General features: G+C 41.4%; 1 protein-coding gene across 5 annotated transcripts; it reads right to left on the reverse strand.

Annotated features, from left to right (window-relative positions):
* Positions 1-593: 593 nt before the first annotated feature.
* Positions 594-12,889, reverse strand: CLK4 (CDC like kinase 4). 5 transcript variants are annotated; one of them, XM_086621902.1, is made up of 15 exons: positions 12,761-12,888; positions 10,684-10,743; positions 9,876-10,033; positions 8,591-8,816; positions 7,288-7,378; positions 6,822-6,888; positions 4,969-5,085; positions 4,705-4,871; positions 4,514-4,608; positions 3,801-3,848; positions 3,368-3,497; positions 2,944-3,026; positions 2,360-2,439; positions 1,000-1,087; positions 594-918 (listed from the first exon to the last, which is right to left on the reverse strand). In XM_086621902.1, exons 2-15 carry the CDS (start codon positions 10,735-10,737, stop codon positions 781-783), a joined length of 1,542 nt encoding a protein of 513 aa, XP_086478028.1. In that variant the 5' UTR covers positions 10,738-10,743; positions 12,761-12,888; the 3' UTR covers positions 594-780. The 5 variants fall into 5 exon arrangements, with proteins under 5 accessions (XP_086478028.1, XP_086478025.1, XP_086478029.1 ...); XM_086621899.1 differs by having other exon boundaries at positions 594-1,087; positions 12,761-12,889; XM_086621903.1 differs by lacking the exon at positions 3,801-3,848 and having other exon boundaries at positions 12,761-12,887.
* Positions 12,890-21,548: the final 8,659 nt, after the last annotated feature.

Consider the following 21,548-nt stretch of genomic DNA (forward strand, 5'->3'; position numbering starts at 1 on the left):
AAGCTGTACAGAAATACATATTTGAAGACTTCAGGATGATCTTGTTCCTATTGCAAGAGAAGGGCTCAACTATGTCACAATTCCGTGGCACACAGTATCTCCCTGCCTTTTTCTCCACGGGCAGTACAAAACCCTTCCCGTGGCAACACTGATCTTCAATGAATGAAAACAATATTGAAAATATGTTACTTTTCAGACTTCAACAGAAAAATTACCTATACTTAATATTGGAACACATCAGACAAGTTTCCAGAGACTCATTAGCCAGCCAGCACACAATGTGTTTGCTGTTTAAATAGGAATCTGGGAAAAAGGTGACCCACAAAAGAAACACCTCCTTGGAATACTTTGTTTTCAGCTGTGTCTCAGAATGCTGTCACAAAGCACAGTATGATGAGGAGGCCTTAGCCCTTCAAATCTTTGGTGACTAATAAAGAAGCCAGCTGAAGACATTTAATGTTTTCAAAACTGGCTCAGCCAGCTCACAGACTCCTCACATCAAGTCAGCTGCTTAATTAGCCCCATCTGCAAAAGGAGAGGGTAGTTTCAGAGAGAAAACAATTTTCAAAAATGAAAATTACTTTTATTTTTCACTTTGATACCCATAAGACTACAACTTTTCAACAAGGTAAACATAACAGTTATACAAAATGTATGTAAATATTTACAGACTTAACTGTACAAAATAATTTAAAGTTTACAAAAGTTTCATGCAACCTCTGTTGACTGACACAGTCTAGGAAATCTCCCTGGAGAAGCATAAAAGATCTTTGAATCTATTTATTTTTTTAATGGTTCAAAAAAAGGATGCTGCAAGGCTTCATCGAGAGTAATTCTTTTGGCTGGATCATATTCCAGCATCCTGCGAACAAGGTCAAACAGGCTTTGATGATCTGTGTCCTGGCAATGCATGAATTCCTGCAAGAAAAAAAAAGGAAATATTTTAGAGAGACCTTTCATGACTGCAGACCTAACAGTAATAAAAATGCTGTCTCCTACCTTTAAAGGCTTACAACGTCTCCTAACATAGCGTCCTGCAGAACTGTGTTCATCCCAGTCCAACTGGTCATGGTGAAAATAACGCTTCCTGCACGACAAGGAAAAGTTTTAAGATATTGTCAGTGCATAAAGTAGGCAGATGCTTTCCTAACAAGTTTTGAAACACCATAAAGTGTTCCTCTATATCCCTCTGCATTTGGGAGCTAACATCTCTTTTGGCTAGTATTCATTCACAGCAACCTGCTATTTTCGTATCACCGTTGTCCCAATACTCAGGAAACAGGCCCTTCAGTGCTCCAACAAAGCCACCACTGAAAACAGATTTTCTATTACTGACAGTTAAAAAGATGGATGCTTTAAGGTGTTCCAAGAGAAGAACTCAGTCTCATCTGCTACTAACAAATAAAAGACATCTTGTCAATCTATCAACTTTTAAAAAACATTTCTTATAAAATCTGCAGAGTGGTTAGCAACTATTTAACAAAATCAGATATTCCCTGACGTCTTTAAAAAGTGTGCTGCAAATACACAAGACCACCAGTGCAAATAAATGACAAATCCACAGCTCAGCATCACATTAACACTGCCATGTAGATATAATTTTATTTTTTAAACACCACCTGAACCTATTCCAATTGCAGCTTTCTAAGCTTCTAGTTTTTTTTAAAGCGCATTCTGAATCAGCTGCACAATTGTAATAAGCTAAGTACATTACCCAACCCAAAAATATTGAAATTCTACTACAACATGAGTTACAGGATTATCTAGATTAGCTGGCAAGAGGACAACTTATTTCAGAAAGAGAATGGACCATCACATCTTATCTGCTCTGGATTTTGGACATGTGGGATTAGAGGAGAACCCAGTGCTGGCTGCTTCTTGCCATGGAAGTGGGAAACTCCTACTGCATGCAGTTGTCTTTAAGGAAGAGAGAAGGATCACTGAAGCACGTGAAGGGGCAGTGGAAGGGGCTGGCAGCTGTACTAGCGAGACAGGACCCTCTTCTCCTCTCAATATCAATCTTCTAATGACAGCAGGTTCTTCATTCTCACATTTTATAGAAAAAGGGGTGTCTAATAGTGTTCTGGTGACCGTATCGACTTAGCTTTAAAGACTTCAGATTATTCACACTCAAGAGGCTGACAGTCTGAGTTGCCAGCAACCAAAACAAAATCAGAGAAGAGGACTATTGTCAACTATTTAATTCACTTAAACGTGACACCATTTCTTGCAATACACTAATAGGTAACAAGAAGCCTGGAAGTCTTTTTTTTGAGGTCACAGTTAACAACGGAAACTTGAGCACTTCTCTTACAATAGGAAAATACGAGGCATCTTACCCCATCTGTAATGAACGTACCTGGATTTCTTGATCATGTGAGCCGGCAGAGGCCCTAGGATTCTCTCCATCATGGCCAAGTGTTCTTTACTATCATGTGTCTGTGTGGAAAGAGTAATGAATGCACTTAGCACATTTTTCTACTCTCAGTCACTTGGTAACTACACTCATCTACAAACAAGATGTTTGCTGAAGTACTGTCACAGTATCTTTATACACTACCACCTTAAAAGATTACAAATAGGTTATGCAATGCAGGTCGTTACACAGCATTTTGCACAGTTAAGATGGCTGCTGAACAACAGAGTTCATAAACCAAGTTTTCTACAAGTATGTTTTCTTTACTCCTAATTCCAGCAGCACCTTCAGACTCTAGACAGGCTTCATCATCCAAAAAGCCAGAAGAGATGATCTTAAACAGTCAGAAGGAGATACCCAAGACATCACATTTTCATATGTGCATGCTGTCTTCACAATCTCATCTATATAATATTTAAAAAGCCTGTAAGGTTATGCCTTTTACAGTAACAGTTAAGTACATGTCATTAAAAGATCAAAATCAGTAGTCTGTAACAAAAGAGTTCGATTTAACTTTATGTACGTACTTGAAACACTGTAAATCCCAGGTAATACTCAATTAGAATACAACCAATACTCCAAACATCACAAGGCTGCGACCATCCCAGCGCTGCAAAACAGGCAAAGTTTATGTTTTACTTTATAATTCTCAAAACTTGTAATCCACAAAACATATGCCCAGTTTCCATGCACTTTGTGATCCCCGTTTTCCCCTCCACACCTCCCCTCAAATGCTGGTGGGAGAGGAACATGTTTGGACTTCTGATTTTAGAATATTTCTAGAATATTTTAGAATATTTGTTTTACTGTTTACTCTCAAGAATTCTAACCTCACCATCTGTGAGAGATGACTCAATTATTAGAACCACAAGCTACTGCTCCAGTTTATGAAGGAAAGACATCTGAATGAACTGTAAGTAACTGTCAGAAAGTTTAAACGTCTCTACTGACCTAAAATAACCTCAGGAGCTCTATAATGTCTTGTAGAGACCAATGTGCTGTGATGCTCATCATCAAAAGTTGCACTTCCAAAATCAACGACTTTGATGTCTGTGTTTTTGAGAGTGCGTTCATCTCGCTTCTGCAAGAAAATCAAAATGCTATTTGTTAGTATTTTTTTTCAAAGCATGCTTAGGCAAAAGGTATTCATCACATTTATTTTCAAAATACCAGTTAACATAAAACACTAAAAATTTAACCTCTGCAACAAAACACTCCTTCCAAATGCATCAATTCCTATTCAGCTCAAGCTCCTAGAAAGAGGAGCCAAGAACAAAGTGAGTTAGTCTGAATACTCAGAACCGCTGAGGAAAGACCTTTCCCACAGTAACAGCGCTCCTTTCCTCTTTTGTTAACCCTCAAGTTAACCTCAGTTAGTTGTTACCCGTCTTCTTTTCTTGTACCCATTGGTGCATACACTCATTGATGTCATCTTAGCTCCAAAATAAAAAAAAAAAATAAAATCAAGCCTTATGCATGAACTAGAGGCACTGAAGTCCGCATTGCTTTTCTGTCTCTAAGACGTTTTCATACTTTGAAAACAGAGCAGTAACATGAAAAGCAACTTGTACTTCTGCCAGTGCTAGAAGTGACTGGTGCAGACAAGCTCTTATCCTAGTGTTGTGTCTTAGTGTTTTCTTAGATTTAAAAGGAAGACACTGGTCAAGAATTGTCCAACTCGGGGCCCATGCCAATTATAACACTGCCCAACCATCAACATCACATGTTGATGACAAACAGAAAATTCATCTTAGCTACTAATCCAAGGACTGCAAAACTGTCAGGCACTTTAGACTCCAGGGTAATCAGACAGAAAGTAAAATTTGACATTCCACTTAAAACACAGGAATGCTTTAAAGAAAGGAATTCAAATGGCTTAATATGAGGGAAAAAAACTTGGCTAAATCAAAATCACTAACACAACATTCCCAATGAATGCCAGAACTTCATTAAACAGAACTTAACTAGTGATTAGATGAAATGCTTTAGTTGGAATCAGAGTAAAGTTACTCCATGAGCAGAAAGTCAGTACATCTTAAAGAGCACAAAAAACGAAGACAGAAGTAGACTAATACAAGTTGGGAGAAACAAACTTACCATTTTGGCATTGTACTTCACTATGTAATCAGACTCCACAAACAAGATATTTTCAGGCTTTAAATCTGTATGAGTTAGTTTATTATGGTGTAAAACTACAAGGAAAAAAAGAACGATATTCCATAATGAATACATAAATTTCATAAAGAAAAAAAAGAACATATTTCGTAAGAGTATTCAGATTTACTTACAGTTTATAGACTGGCAAATTTGATAAGCCATATTTCTAATGTCATTAATATGAAATGGCAGAAAGCTGTTTTCCTTAATAAAGTCGTAAGTACTAAGTCCCAGTAGCTCAAAAACAATGCAAACGTGGCCATGATGATCAAACCACTCCAGCATCTGGACACAGCGGCTTAAAAAAGAAAAAACAACACAAATGACAACTCAATTTATTGAATAATTATCTTCTGCAAATGCTTACTATGCTGGTATTCAGATTTTATACTTACAAAGTGCTGCTTGGGTCCATGGTGTTTAAGTGTTCCAACACCTGTATTTCTGAACGGGCTGCTTCCCGGTATCTACCAACATTTTTCACAATTTTAACTGCCACATGCATTCCTCTCCTTTAAAAGAAAGTAAAGCATTACAAACTCAATCAATTATCCTTAAATACTGACACTCCCGGGCACTATCCGGATGTGAGCAGCGCTGGGCAGGATGCGGCCCCCGGAGAGACCAGCTCCATTTTAATAAGAGAAACACAGGAATATTGAAGGTCACAGAGAATTATGAGTGGGATTGGGAGAATCTGACTTAAGCACACTGAACTTAACCAGAACTGGTTTTGTTAAGAAATGTAGTATTAGTCTTTACTTTGTCAACTACTCACAGTACGTGCTAAATTAACTACCTCTCAGACTTATACCATCTAAAGTAGAGCAGTCATCAGGCATTCACACGCAAGATGATTAAAAAAAAATCAGCAAATTTCTCATTTGAAGAAAGAACTGCAAAAATTTGACATTTTCCCCTGCAACTTGCACACCCTGTTCTGGCTCTGTCCCAGTGCTCCTCCAGAATCAGGGGAATTGAGTAACGTCTGAAGTTCAGATTCTGAGTGTTTTGTACCAGTGAGAACACTGATCTGCACCCAGGGTAACACTCAGACTGCAAGGCTATTACTGAAATGGAACGCAGATACACACAGCTCATTCCCTCTCATTCACTGACAGACAATTTTTAATTGTCTCTGTGTTTGAATTCTAGTGACTTAAGAATAGTCTCCCCTCACAACACAATCTCAAGCTCCTGAACAAATTTAACTTGTGAAATGACAAATAAACCAAAGGCAGAGGAAAAAACACTAGAACCATGTCACAGAACTGCAGATATAAAACATATGGTTGAAGTAATCTGAGTTTTACTAACTGTTTAAACCTCCTAGCACATTCCGAAGTAGTGGAAATACAGTGATTTTCTTCTCCTCTGCCAAACATGCCATTACACGAAAGTAATCATTCCACCAAAAAAAAACCCAACCTGGATACTGGAGTACTGTGCATTCAGAAAAAGTTCAAAGGATAATTCTGATAATCGAGACAGAGGAAATATTCACAGCTCTATCAACTCCAAGCAGTTCCCTTCCATAAGAACCAAAACTACTTTCTCAGCATCTCACTGCACCACTTTCTAAAAGTCAGTCTCCGAAATCAATTCTTTATAAACCCTCAAATTCTCTAGTTGAATAACAGCACTTGTTTAACCAACAGAAAAACATAATGAAGCAAAACATAGTTCTCCTTTAAAAAGGGCAAATGACACCTATTTAGTAATTAGTTGCTTACACCATGCAGTTATACAGCTTGTATAGGGGAAAAAAAAAGTGTAGTCATAAAAAAAGTTTATTTTTGAAAAAACCCTCTCTAGGCAGATGTTTCCCAAGACAAATGTGGTTAAGGAAGCTTATTGTTAAAGAGGGATTCTCAAAAGCTTAGCAGAAAAATTAAGTAACCAAAAGTATTTCTCTATATACCATCTTGTATGAAGTTAATAACATGCACCAGCCTTTCACAGAGCATTACAAGAAACAAAAAATATTTGTGGTGTTGGAAGAGATGACAGCATGACCTTAAAAACAACCAGGGACAGACTGGTATCACCTGAAAACCCTTACAAATTTTCAACTAGAAATAAGCTTACAAGGTAGCTCCCAAAACCAGTGTAATTTCTTTCCTAAATACACTGCAAGGCTTTGTTTGAACTGCGACTTTCTGTGACAGAAAACATCCCCGAGCTTTGATCCCAAGCTAAAGAGTGCCTTTACTCATCAGATCCACATACAAAGATAACCAACACTTACATATCATGATCTATGCACTCCACCACTTTTCCAAAAGCCCCTTCTCCTAAAGTCGCAACAATTTCATCTAAAAAGAACAGACACAAGTTAGAATTATGTAACTACTTCAACGAGAATTAATATTATTAATGTAGATTTTAAAATGTGCCATTACAAAAGCATAATTACTTTAAATCTGAGCATCTGAATGCATTATTTTATTGGACAGGTGTCATGAAAACAGTTAGCCAAAAAACTATCTCTTGTTCTAATCTCAAGATTCAAGTTCATTTACTAATTGCAACTTTTTGAACACAGTATTTAAATTCTACAGAAAAGAAGATATGCAAGAAAACAAAAAAGCACAAAAAAAAAACAGAACAAAAAGAGCAATGAAGATTTCTTTAGCCCCCCTCCTCTGACAATACTATTCTAAACAGATTTTTTGCTGAAAAGTTTTTAAAAAGTGTTGAAAAATGTTCTATACATCTTGCTCTTAGAACGTCTCCACTTTCACAGATCAGGTGACCCTCCTCATCATCCTCTACACTCCTGGATCTTTTCCTTCGGTGACTCTTCTGGAATCGGCACCAAGATCGTCCAGCCAATCAATATATCAGAGTGAATTCAGGGCAGAATACGCAATTCATTCAGCGGGGAGATATTCAGGCATTCAGTTACACACCAGGCCACGAACAGTTGGCAGGAGCAATTTCAAATTCAGTCCCCAGAAATTCACAGGGCACAGTTTATGTTACAGAAGAAAAACATGGCAAGGAACAGATTTTCAGATAAATACTTAAAAGTGATAAAGCAACAGAAAAAACAACACAATTTTGTCTCTCAAACAGTGGTTTAACTGAAGACAGATTAAGAATGCAACGTCACTATTTCTAATACTTTGCTAGCAAATAGCAAAAAGCAGTATTTATTTACATATCTAAGCTTACAGTCAGGTGAAATGTTTCTATTTTTAAAACATACATTTTATGTAATCTAAATATAAAAACCTACAAAGTAATTTTACTTCCTTCATGTTTAAAGAGAGAAGAAAAATTACTCTCAAGTCCTTAATTTTCATGTTATTATCTAACACAACTTGCTGTTTCTACTACAGCAATGTGACATAAAACACCTGGAGCTGAAAATATATCAGTGGGCATCACACCAGTAAGGAGAAATTCAGAGAGCATGCCTTCAAAGGCAGCAAGCAGCAACCCTGTCTGCCGTGAGACATTAGCTGCCACCAATACGGCACACGGCTTATCAAAGTTCTCTGGAATTGGGTGTGGAACTGTAGAGCTTGTTCTCATCCATTGACCAGACATGCATGTTTCATACTTCCAGTTTAGCTTACATTAAAAAAGCATGTCGTCTCGATTATTTTTAGCAATAGGATGGATGGCATCTGACAGTCTACCTGGAAAAATATAGCTTACTACGCTGTAGATCTAAAAAGTGGTAACTGTACTTGGAAGTAGGACAGTTACCCGTCTTCAATTGTGAGGTAACGTTTTTCAGATTAATCCCAGCAATGTTAACTACTACTGGCCACCTACGTTCCCAGTGCATAACTAGTACTGATGGTAATCCCACCCCCCACCCAACACTGATCCAACAGCCTTAACTAAGAACATACTCACATGGTCACAAACAGACTCAAATACAAACTCTTTTTTCATAACGTAATATTTCTTAAAGTACTGTGATCAGGAATTGAAGTTCTAGCACTTACTTAAGAAGTCTATTAGCACTAATTCATTAATAATAAAGTTAAAAATTACTCATACCGAATGCGATTGGTGACTGGAGCAATGATGTCTCTTATGCTTCCTTTTGTGACTACTTTTCCTGCTCCGACCAGAGGATTTGCTATAGTGATGATGGTGACTCTTTTCATAGTCTCTGTGATAATGCCTGTGGTCATACACTTCACAGAAGTCATTTCTGTATTCCTCAACGTATCTCCGGTCATGATGGTCTCTTTCATTTATGGCTCTATCATCCAAATAATGACTGAAAATATATTTCAAGTGAATGTTCTCCACTTCAAAAACTTGAGGTTCCAACAAGATAAGTGACTTCAATTGAGTTACAGAGTTACACAGTATCTCTCTTTACATCAAGAACATTTTCTAATTGACTCCCTCCCCAAAAATAATGGAGCTTTCAACGTTACTTTATTGAGAATCTAACATTGCCAGTCTCAAATACATAGCAGCCATCCACACGAACAATACATAAACCGTCCACAGTTTGCACAGTAAATAAGAAACTCGGACTCAAAAACGAGAAACACTTCTTAAAATATACTGACCAACTCAGTTACAATCTCCAAAGTCACATGATAAAACACTCTTGATACAGCGATAAGCCCATTCTTCACTTTCAAAGCCCAAAGCGTTAAAAAAGAAAAATAAAACCTAGAGACCGAAAGGAGTAGCATTGTTCTTACTGCTCTGCATTAAACATTAAAAACCTTGGAGAGTATCTGGATCAAGGATCTTCTGCACAGAAGAAAACCTTTAAGAAAGCAGCTGAGGCAAAGAGCCCTCATTGCAGTACACCTAGCCCTTCCAGTGTTTTATAGCCATGAGTATGAGCTCTTAAAAGAATTCCATGGGATCTTCGTCTCAAGGAAAAAAACAGAAAAACACATCCTTCCAATAAAAGCAGTGTGGAAGAAAAAGCAAGCCACCTCCAAATGAGTAAGACAAACTGTACTTACCATTGTATCAAATCATTAAACGAACCTCCTTCTCCTTTTGTTCACAGTAAGCACATGAAAAGGCACACTTTTTTCTTGAAATTTAACACTAAATGTATTCAACACCAATACTTAACTGACAACAGTGGAACAAACTACTAACATCCACTTGTTTTCATTCAAGAATTTCTCTTTAATGGTGGCTCAGCTACTGTGTTAACAAAACCAGCTCCTTCTTAAGCTTGTCTTAAGTAAGCCAAACCTTAAGGAACTGCCAAGTTTGGGCACTCCAACACTCTCACCCCGATCACGTATTTGTTTTAGACATGATAAGAAACATTAGCACTACTCAATTCAGAGTCTTATACCTTTCTGAAATGTGATTTGGTTTACAGTGCTTGCTTTCTGGTCCGCTGCTGTGGGACCTTTTCCTGCGTTTACGGCTGCTACTGTGCTTTCTTTGATCCCAGCTCCTCCTGTCGTCCCATTCCGGACAATGAGATTGCTTTGAATGCCGCATCTGCCACTAGAAGAAACCAAACCAACAAAAACACGTAAAAGACAAAAGCATTATACTGGCATTTGTAGATGCGAGTCAAACCTGTAGTTTGATCAAATATGACAGAACTAGAAAGAACCATTTTCTCAAATAATTCTTTCTTTGTCAGCTTCCCTCCCAAGTTATTTCAGTTTTGGGTGAGCAGACATAGCTTTCTCATCCTAACACTGTGACACTGTTACGAAACACAAACCAAGGTTAAATAGGCCAACTCATCTTCACTTAGTAGCTTCAAACATGCCATTAAAGCCTGGTTCAAATAAACTCTCAAGTGACTAAACAGAATCATTTCCTTAAAGAGTCTTCCGTTGGAGAGAGTCCTTTATCTTCAAACATCCTCTCCTACAAAACCTGGACTTAGTTCTTCGTACTATATTGTACATAAGTTACTACATGAAAGTATGCTCCATCAGTCTAAAAACTTCTCTCACAAATCTATTTACAGATCACTGTTAAACAGACACTTTTTGAAGTTTCAGCAACACTCACGGTGAACCCTGACATATTAACATACAAATCTCTAGCACTATGGGCCAAGCCACAATTTTTGAACCCTGTTAACATGCAAGTATGTGGGTGTTTTACAACTCAGCCGATTTGCCAAAGACAAAACCCACCAGCTTCCGTTGCTGGATGTTATATGCAGGAATTCTGTGTTCAAACAGGTACATGCACAACTGAAAGAAAAAGGAAAGTAAAGTACAGCTGTAGAATTAAGAGCATAACAAAACCAACCATTACTTGTTTACTCTCCTTTGGCAGGAGTTTTTGAAAATACGAATAAGCTCGCATATCTATTTCAGTGTATTCTGAAGAACGAACACAGGACAAGAAAAAGTTCCCACAGTACGCGGTGATAGCAAGAAAAGTAGTTTAGAAACAAAGATAGTGCTAAAAAAACCCACAATTGTGTGAACTGAGACAGAATAATATTGATTGTCTCTATAGCAACCACAGGCATTACGAAGGAAACTTTTAGACCATGTAAATGGCAAGCCTCTTCTGAAAAAGAGGTTTTCTGATACTGTCATAGTATTTGTGACAGGCTGGTAGTTAAAAAAAAAAACAGACACCTGCACCAATGTTTTTTACAAAAATCTGTTTTTAAAAAAACAAATATAATGCAAACATAGTGACAAACTATGCAAAAATAAATGACTGGTACACCCCTTGAGTCAGTCATGATCTAGGTCTAGCAAAAATCTTACTCACTTATGATATAGTAACAAGAAATAAAAATACTAATGTATTGAATGACAAACGAAAATGTCTGACAGATCAAGACAAAACTAAAACCCATTAGTGTTTCATTTACATGCCTGAATTTCTTCTTACCCAGCTCCAAAGGCACTTTCCTCTATTTTCAACCTACGTAATCAAATTATGAAACACACTGAGGTTTTAGTTATGCTACTTGTGAGGTGAACACTTATCCATGCACACTCGGTTATAGGTGAACTGAAGATTTTATTTATGATTGCCTCCCCCCCGCCTCCATTTGGCAGAAGGCAGGCTGCAATAATGCTACACAGTGGATAAATATCTAAATAAAAATCACCATTAAGGTGTCCTGCAGAGGAGGGCTTGGGGGTGGAAGAACGGACATTTAACACGGGAAACTGGAGAAAAGGTTTAGGTGAAGACTTAACTGCTGCTTAACTACACTCAAGTGCACACAGAATCACTGGGATTAAGATGGACGCTGCAAGTTCTGCCCCTAAAGGAGCCAAGTAAAGGGAAATAAGGAGGAAACTCTTTGAACCGGTCCGTGCAAGGCCCAACGTGGCCATAACCCATGTTCCAGTAGGAGCCACTTTAAGATTTTTTTACTATTATACACTCCGTCTAAATTTATGCACCGAAGCACTTCAATTATGTAATACTGACAGCTGATAGGAACATATGCATTCCTATACGGCATGCAGTCCTAATCCGTATCACAGGTCGCTTTCACCCCCCCCATTTTGCCACAGGGTTTCTCAAACAGGAGCTTCTGCAAAAGATCCGTACATAAAGCGCCTCGGGAAAGGCCACGAGCGTCCTGCAACAAACCGCCGACACAGCAATTCCTAAATGTCTCTCCTGGAAAACCTGGCAGCTGCGCGGACCGGAGGGGATCAAAGGCTTCTTCCTTCGCGATGAGCGAAGTCCGCCGGGCCGAGCGGACCCGCGCGCCCGGGGCACGGACACGCAGGAGCGGGTCCTACAGCGGACCCCACCGCCCCCCCCCCCCCGCCCCGGGCGCGAGGTCCGCCGCCACGCCGGTCCTCCCTCGGGAGGCCTCTGGGGCCGTAACGGGGAGGACGGGCTGGTCTCCGCGGCCATCCAGGCACCCCCGCGCAGGCGGGGCCGAACGGCCGAGCTGCGCAACCCCCGCCGCGGAACGCACCCCCCGCACACGCGGCCCAGCGCCGCCCGCCCCGGCCCCCGCACGCACCTCCGGAGGCCCTCTGCGCCACAGGAAGCCCTGGCCGGGGGGTCCCGTACCGAGGATCCCTCTTCCCGCCCTAACACCTCCTCAATCCGCCCTCCACGCAGGGATCAACGCTCATTCTGCTTCCCGGGCCGCGAGAGCAAGCCCCCCTCACCAACCCCCTGCGCCTCCTCCGCTTCCCCGCTGCTTCGGCCTCCTGGAAACGTAAGGGAGCGAGGGAAAAGGGGAGAAGCGAAGAGCCCAGGAAGAAGGCCACTTACAACTGGAAAAAAAGGCGAGCGCGCTCCGTGTCCGCCCTGCGCACACAAACAAAATGGCGGCCGCGACCGAGCGCGGAGAAACTCCTTCCTCTCCTCCTCCCTCTCTCTCTCCGTCTCGCGGCTTCTGTGCGGCGTGACGTCAGACGCACAATGCAACGGGGCGGACGTAACACAAAGGCCGCCCCCTAGCGGGGGGGGGAGGGGCGGGCCGCTGCCGCCATGGCGGGCGCCCTGAGGGGGGCGGGGACGCGGCCGTGCCCGCCCTGCGCAGCCCGCGCGCCTCGGCCCCGCTCGGGGGAAGCTCCTCAGGAGCTTGAGGCCGTGTGGGCTGAGGAGCCAAGTTCGTGCCGAGGTTCAGAGGCCGCCAGCGAGCTGCGGTGCCAGCCTCGGCCCTGAGTGTTGCCTCATCCAACGGGCGGAGCGGCCCAGGAATGGCACCGCCCATCAGCTCTTCCTCATGAACTCACCAAACAGCCGTGTTCGAGCGGTTGGGTGCCCAGCTGGATGCCAGTGCCAGGCCTGGCTTCGCGCTCACACTTGGTTTGTTGAGCATCGCTCGCAGGTGAGCCCCAGGGTAGTTGTTCCAGGCTGTGGGGTGAAAACCTAAAAAACCGGATTATCTGCCCAAGTCTGCAAGTTACAACTGCCGCCTCTTCCATGAGGAATTGCTCCGGCTGCTGAAAAGAGCGTGTGTGTGTTGCTAATGGAAAGCAAATGGGTGTTTCCTGGTCCTGGGACAGAGCCCGGAGACGCCGCAGCGGTGCTCCTTGCGGAACCGGGGTCGGAGGACAGCGGTGCTGGGCCTGGCTGCTGGTGCAATTCCTGATCCACACCTGTAGGAATGTTCTATGGCCAAGCAAGCTTAGTCATGTGCTCCTGGCAGAGACAAATACTGGTGTGCTCCGAAAAAAGCAAAACCCTGGTGTCACAGGTCTGAATTAATGCACTTCTGCACCATGGAAAAAGATTGTACCCAAATCCTCTAGCAATCACTCAGGGAATTTAATAAGCCAAAGTAAAAAAGACACCAAAACCAAGGGGAAGCTGGAACTGAAATGCCAGCTTCAAATTTATCAACTCATGATGTTTTATCTGGGAAAAATTACAAATCTCTGAAGGTTAGTGGATAAATTGAAAAATTCCCTAACTCTTTAGCAACTTTTACTGCTGATACAGCAATATTTTGCAACTGAAGCAAAACCCAGAATATTTAAGGTGTAGTGTACTTTTTATGAAACGAGCACTGGTGTCTTTTTAATGTCAGTCCCCCAAAGTATTATCAAATAGTAGTAAAATGAAAACATACGTTTGGCTTTGTGATTTTAAAATTTACATTAAAATCTGTTTGGCAGTGAACTTAAGATAAGCATTTAAACGTAGTTTGCACTAGAGTGAAAATTCTGTTTCTCTCTTTTTTTTTTTAAGAAGAGAAACCAAGATACGTAGCGTTGATGGCTGTTTGTTGCCAAGTGGTTTTTAAAAAAAACTTTTTTCCTCATAGTCCTTGTCGTATACCAAATCTGTCAATGCCAACTATGTCTTTGGTGCCAGTGGTTTACTATTTCTCATTTAGCATGTGAATGATTGGTTATTATTTATAAAGCTAGCAATAACATCTGCGAAGTGTTAAGAGTTTTCCCAACATCCACCAATGCAGCCTCTGCCTGAGGAATTCTCTCAGGCCGCAAGCAGCAGAAAAAAGATAGAGGGATAAAATTATATATTTTATATAATATATAAAACATGAACATGCATGCAGAAGCGTTGTGAACATGCAGAAAATATCCGTTGACCTACCACTAGCCAACTGTATCAGATAGTCACAGCTTCTCACCAATTTCTTATTCCAAGAGGAACGTCTAGGAAGGGTATCTGGATTTTATGGAAAGTTTCTTGCTGAAAGGCCAATGACAAAGCAGTGCCTGGTATCCCTGGCAGGGCAGAGAAGCTGGGATGTGACAGGATCATGTTAGCTGCCCTCCTTGCCTCGCTGCCTCTTTCAGAGTTTTACCAGGCCTTACCTTTGCTATTTTTGTCTTCCCGTATAAATGGATGACAGGCCCTCCAACAGGGTGTAGCAGCTCAGCGACAATTTGGGCAAGTCCCGTTTAATGGGACAGAAAAAGCTAATGCAGAAGAGACTATCAGAACTGACTGTACCTTGAAGCAGGAAAAGTTTGATTCTAGGGTATTTCAGTTCTTTTCTCTCAGTAATAAGGATCTTCAGCATGGAATAGAAAGGATGAAAATAACTATTGTTCGTTACAGAAAATGCAATGAATGGGAGCTAGTAAAAAATTATCATTTTCAGCCAGAGGGTTTAAGATGAAAAGTCAAAGAGGAACAAATCTATCAGAAGTTAAGAATAATTAGCTTTTCATTTCGAGCCTTTCTGAAGAAGGAAAGTGGTATATAAAGGTTGTACCATACCACCTTCACGTCAAACATACATGATGTAAACTAAAGAAGTTTCTCTCTGGAGCAACAGCCTTGCAACAGGTTTTATGGAAAGCAGCCTCTGCAGACAGATTGCAAAGCAGTTTCAGCTGTTGCTCACTGTGCTGAACAAAGTGCTTTCAAAAGAGCTCCACAGATACTCGAAAGCAAAGCAGCATTGAACGCAGTTACTTTTCCTTCCTGCTCAGGAGGTGGCAGTGGTGGCCCAGCAGTAGAGACACGTCAGCTGGCATTTCAGTGGTGTCTCAGAGAGGGGCAGCTCAGGCAGGAGAAATTCACTGGCCAGGACTGGGTTATATGGTGCAAACAAAGCAACGGCCCCTCCAGAAATGGCCGTTTTTAAGACAGGAATAATCTCATGGTAAAGAGTCAAATTAGAGGAATTCAGTCCTTACAAAACTGGGAAGGAAACTCATTTGAGTGTAGTTACAGCTGCTTCTGCTGACAACCCTGATGGTATTTACTGTTGTTTATACGAGATATTTTCCTGTTTAATTAGACTTTACAACACCAAATGTCTGCACAACTTGAGGAGAGCATAACACACAATGCAACCATGTTTTAGATTGCTTTGTACAGCAGAACACGTTACAATTCAGTAATTATCCTGGTGGGACACATTTGTGCACGTATGAAAAGCTACATTCCAAACATTTGCTTCAAAATGCAATTTTGTATGGTCCCTCTTTCAAATGCTTTGCAACAGTAGGTGATCCATTCTCACAGCAGCTATTCAGGAGACGTAAACCTCATTTAGTTTTCTCATTGTTCAGATACAAATTTAAAGCAGAGGTTGTCTGCCTTGCCCAAAGCCTCTGAAAGACTCAGTGGCAGAGCCAAAAATTCCTGGCTTTCAGTGCTTCCAGTGCTGTGCTTGCTTTCTGTTAATTAAAGATGTATTGGTTTTGTTTTTCCTCCCTCTGGTTAGCGTCAGAGGGTGGCTGATTAGTAGTTGTGCTTGGCCTTGAGTTGTTTATGGATTTCTGCAGTTCCGTGGTTTGGATTTTATACTGATGGAGAGAATCTCATAGATCCCCTCAGTCGAGTGGTACCACTTTGCTTGGGAGCTCAGGGGCAGAGCAGTGACAGTACTGTCAGTTTACAAGGGACCAGACTGAATGGGGATGGAAAAAACACCAGGACCATTTCTAAGGTACATCAGGGAATATATATCACTCATTTCACAAATCACTATAACTACTGATCAAGGGAGCCAGTGTCCTTGATTGCTGTGGCATATGTAAATTCCAGGAGATAACAGGAGCTTGGATAACAGGAGATAACATCAGCAGAAATGCAACATGAGAACTCACTGATAGCAGTATTTCCACTCCATGAGTTTATTTTTTAAGAAGATAATTTTAACAGCATTTTTTTTCAGATTTTGCAAAGGTCAAAAAGAACAAGATAAGGTTATGGCTCAGGAACACGTTTTCCTTGTTAATAAGTTATTAGATTTTTTCTTTCGAAAGCAGTGACTCAGGAACTTTGTGTGAGCGTGGGCACTTGTGTCCGCTCACGTGTGCGTTGGTGAAAAGTGGCCAAATAATACGATGTCTCTGAGCTGTGAGGGGTGGCAGACTGGAACAGCCCACACTGTCCTCAGCACGTTCATCCATTGTATTAAGGTGTTAAGGGGTACAGAAACACCATGCCTTACAGGGATGGCATATTTCCACTCAGGCAAGACGTTTCTCTCCAGTGTTCAGACTGGTTTTCACTTCGGTAACAGTGCTGTGATTGTCCAGGTGGGATCACCTTGGGCTGAGCTGGCCTGATCCATTCCCTTTTATTGCAAGGCTCACAGCGACAGTTGAAACCTCAACTCTTCTCACTCTCTGTTTGTGGCACAACCGAGGAGTGAGCCTTCTGAGGACTGAAAGGTTTTAGCCTAACAGGGATTTGGGGGCTTGGCACTGGGAAGCCTGAATAAGCTACAGGAAATTCAGCCAGATGACTTACCAGTCCCTTTTGGCAAAAGCTTCGGCACTGTAAGAACACCATGCTGAGAAAGGGGGTTGCACATCACACTTCTGCCGGCTCGGAGTCAGGGACACGGCTGACATGGAGCAGAAGTCCTCGCATGGCAGCAGAAGGCAGAGCCGGGCTGAGTAGAACTAACACGCTCACAGCAGCAACACGCTGCAGGTGCTTCATGTTACACCAAGAAAACTCCACCATTTAGGCCCACGCATGAGCTTCACCTTTGAGCCTCTTTCTTCTCTATTTAAAAGAATGTTAAGCTACTTGGAGCGAGGATGTCTTTTACTGTACATAATTACTGAAATGGGTCCCTCATCGCGGTAGAAGCCCTCGGTTTACTGCAATACAAATAATAAAAGATCACATTTAAACACGAGTTACACCACGGAGTTTTATAGGAGCAGACTAAAAATACTCAGGCCCAGTCCCAGCTTTTTCCTCTCATCATGAAGAAGTTTTGAGTCTACGACTCCTATTTGGGAAAATACTGTATTATGGGAACTGAGGTAGTTTTTCTCTTTTCCGTGCAGGGTGCATGCAGTGCAGCGTTCTGAATGTGTGAGGATGAAGAGAGAAGCAGTAAAGTGGAAACAAGAGGAAGAGCAGAAAGCCCAGGTACTTTTGTGCCTACACGCACATACATGAACTGCCATGTACAGCCAGGAATATCTTTGTATTTTGGGAACTTCAAAGCAATCCAAGATTCTTTACAGCCTATCCTGTAGATTTGTAGTTGTTGAAATCTCTACTACCAATAAAACTGGCAAACAAAATCAACACAGCTCAGCCTTTTCTTTTTTATTATTCTTCTTATTTGACACTCACATTACAAAATGTAGAAACCATAGACAGTTCAGGCAAACTGTTAAAACACAGTATAAATTAGGGGGTTTCAATATATAAATTCTATACATGGGTATGTTAGCTTGAACATGACCGACAAAAGGATTTCATAACAATCTTACCACAACTGTATCAAAAGGCGTGGGCACAGGATGGGCACTCTAACCATGAATGCAGGTTCAGACATTTTCCACAACAGCTATAAAGCGGAACGATGACCATGCTACTCTGGCAGTGTTCATGTGGGGGACAGGATGCTTATGACCATCAACGGTTTGCAAGGTCTATGTACAGTCACAAATCATAACAGCCACTTCCAAGAAACCTTACTGTTTCCTGCCTGGAATAAAGTGTTGATGTTTGTTCTGAGGACTGCTAACAAAGCTACGTGGTTTGAGTATTATGGATGGTGGAGGGGTTTCTATTTGACCTGAAAATGCTAATCATAACAGGAATTTGCTTAATTGAAAGAAAAAGACACAGGAAAAGCACAGCGCCTCATTACTATTGCTCACATGATCAGTATATACCAGTCTTGGAATCCTTATTTATTTCCTAGCTTCATTCTTTTAAAAAATGATAATTTAGTTCCCATTTTGCTAAGCACAGTTGTAAAAAGGAATTACACCAGAAGAAGTTAAACCTAAAATTTGGATAACTTTACGGGGTAATTTTTTGAAAGGACGTGCTTCTCAGACAACTCTGGACGTGTCCTTCAACTTTGCAGTTTCTCAATCTGAAAATAAGGACAGTTATGCTTATTCATTTTTACTCTGAATCTTTAGGTTTGTGAATAAATGTTTTAGAATACTAGGTTCTTGGAGTTTAGGTTTAAGACAGCTGGTACTGTCACTGTCACTAAAAGTGAGAAAATCTTAAAATCTGATTTCTCACCTGTATAAGCAGATGAATGCTTGCTAAGAGTGGTGAAACCCAGAGGATAATTTATTTTCCATCTGTGTTCTGAACTAGCAATGGTCTTTCTACAGACAGACTCCTGTGGGAAGTACTTGTACAGCTGTCAGAACTGTATCTTGAAACACCTGAATAGCTCTCTGTGTGTGTATCTTTCACCAAGTTTTGAGAATTTGGAGGATTCTACTGGAACAATTCCTTCTAGCTCACAGCAAGGACAGGACCTCACCACCACTTTGTCAGTAATAACCCGACTTGGGCTGTTAGGAAATACCTAAGAGGTCAGCCGTCCGGACTGCAGCCCAACCCATGGGCCAAACCTTGAGAAACCATCATATGTTTGGCTGTTTCAAAAAGACTGGAATTTTGGAAGCATAATGAAAGCAGTGCTCGAGTACTGACCAGTAACAGCTCACTGAGGAAGTCACGTTTCTCTGAACGATAGCTGGACTATGGAATTTTCTGGTCAGAAGGCCATTAACTGGGCTGTGCACATTTTAGAAGGAAGTTTCCTGTACAGATATTTAACTTCTAGGACTCGTGAGCTCTGAACTCTAAGTCTTCTGCATTCAAGAAGGCCTGGGAACATTGCTGTATTGCAGTGTTAGTCTGGGTTGGCAGTTTTAGGGCCACAGAGACGAGGGGAGAAGGGCTCCTATTCTATTATGACAGCTCTGGAGTATGATTACAGAGCCCTTGTATGGCAGAGAACTAGAAAAATGTTCCTATGGCATTTTACAAGAGCTGTCTATGGGGCAAAATACCACTCCTGTGGAGGGAAAGGCATCAAGGGAAGAGCGAGCAGCCTCAGCTGCTTTGAATTTACAGCATTACAGTCTGCGTCTGGCCACAGTGAAAGGCAGGAGATCGAGAGAGAGTTACTCACACTTAGCTTTTTTCTGCAGCTGAGGTTATAGCCTGAGTTCCAGTGTCTTGCACCTGTGCAGAGCGTATGAAATACCACCCATACAAGCTGTTAGCTGCTTAGCTACGTCCTGCTTCATGTAAAAATGTAAAATCCCTCACACGGGATGCCTTGTGTGAATATTAGCTTATGCAGTTAGTATTTTTTGCACACCTGAAAATATGCAAAAAGAACTGTAAAAGAAATGAATACAACACAGATTAGTCTCCGGATCTGTTCCATCAAAAAAGGTTGCTGGGAAAGGGACACACCCTAAGGCAGTGTGCTTTCTTTCCAACATATCCACCATTAAACCACCAGTATTGGCACAGCTTTCTGCACCAGTATTTCACGGTGTTCTCCCCAGCCTCAGCCTGCCCAGCTGCCGCTGACAGCAACAGGACAATACGCACAGGTGTCTTGTTCTGTTCCACTGCCACGCTGTGAAACAGTGAAGTCAACAACCATCAAGGTATTTCTCATAATTTTTTTAAGTGCTTATTTTTCCATGTTGCTTAGATCTTAAAATCTCTGTCAACTACCTTACAAATGCTTCACTGTTTCAAGTCCTCTAGAGGAACCTCTTTTAGTTCCAAGAATATTCTTGTCATCATTCTGTTGGATGGATAAGGAAGTAGGCTTTGCCCCAGGTGAGCTTCCAAGGACTTCCTACCTTCCAAAAGGGATGTGTCCCAGAATCAGACACCTAAGAGTGCAGGCTCAGGTAGGAATTTGCATGTCAGCTTTGTACAGGATCATCTAATCCCCTCTGCATCCCCCTGTCAGTGTATGTGCTGCCATATGGACACCAGGAAGTGTGTGCTGCTTCCCAGCCACAGTTCAATAATGCCCTGCACCAACTACTGGGGGAACTTCACTCAACAGATAATATAAAAAGGACAAAAGAAAAGAAAGGCTTTAGCCCACACTTGAGCCTCTGAGCAGTGACAAAGGGGCTTTTTCCTTTTGCCTTGTCACTCCCTGATCCCATTCTGCAATTACAACAATGGAAATAATCAGCTCACAATCAAAGGGGTTTTAATTTCCAATGAAGGAGACACCTGAGACAGTAAGGCTAACTTCTACCAGTCTAAAAAGTAAAAAAAGATTCTTAAAGCCAGAAAGTCAAATTTTCCTCTCAGATATGAATGAATTAATTGGATCAGATTTAGTCTTTGATTTTGCTGCTGAAATTCCAACAATGTCAATAAAAACTTTTGCTAAAGCTGGATTTTCACCCTATTAAGTGCACCTGCCCACCTGAGAGCTGCACCCGGCTCAAAAGAAAGGCCAGGGGCTATACCAGGTGTCAATGCAATTTAATCCCTATGAATAACTTCGAACCGTACTACAGTAAGTAACTGCAGGACTGCTCCAAAGCCCATCAAAATCAAAGAGAGTTTCTCTGGCACATTGCTGCGCTTGGGATCAGTCTCACTCCATGGAACACAGTCATTGTTAGGCCGGATACTGTTAACTGTGTAAGTTTTACACTGATATGCATAACGATCTCTTTTCTACTAACATGTCTTCTTTTTGATAACTCCAGTTACACAGTCAGTAATCTGAGCTCAGTTCTAAACTGGATTTACAGTCACGTGCAAACCAGTGCTCATGTGCTTTAACAAAAGGTGCGTAAACTATTGCAATAAAACATGACGAAGGAGCCAAGGTATCAGGAAGGGA

The sequence above is a fragment of the Tauraco erythrolophus genome, chromosome 16, assembly GCF_009769465.1.
Source record: "Tauraco erythrolophus isolate bTauEry1 chromosome 16, bTauEry1.pri, whole genome shotgun sequence".
NCBI classification, from domain to species: domain Eukaryota; kingdom Metazoa; phylum Chordata; class Aves; order Musophagiformes; family Musophagidae; genus Tauraco; species Tauraco erythrolophus.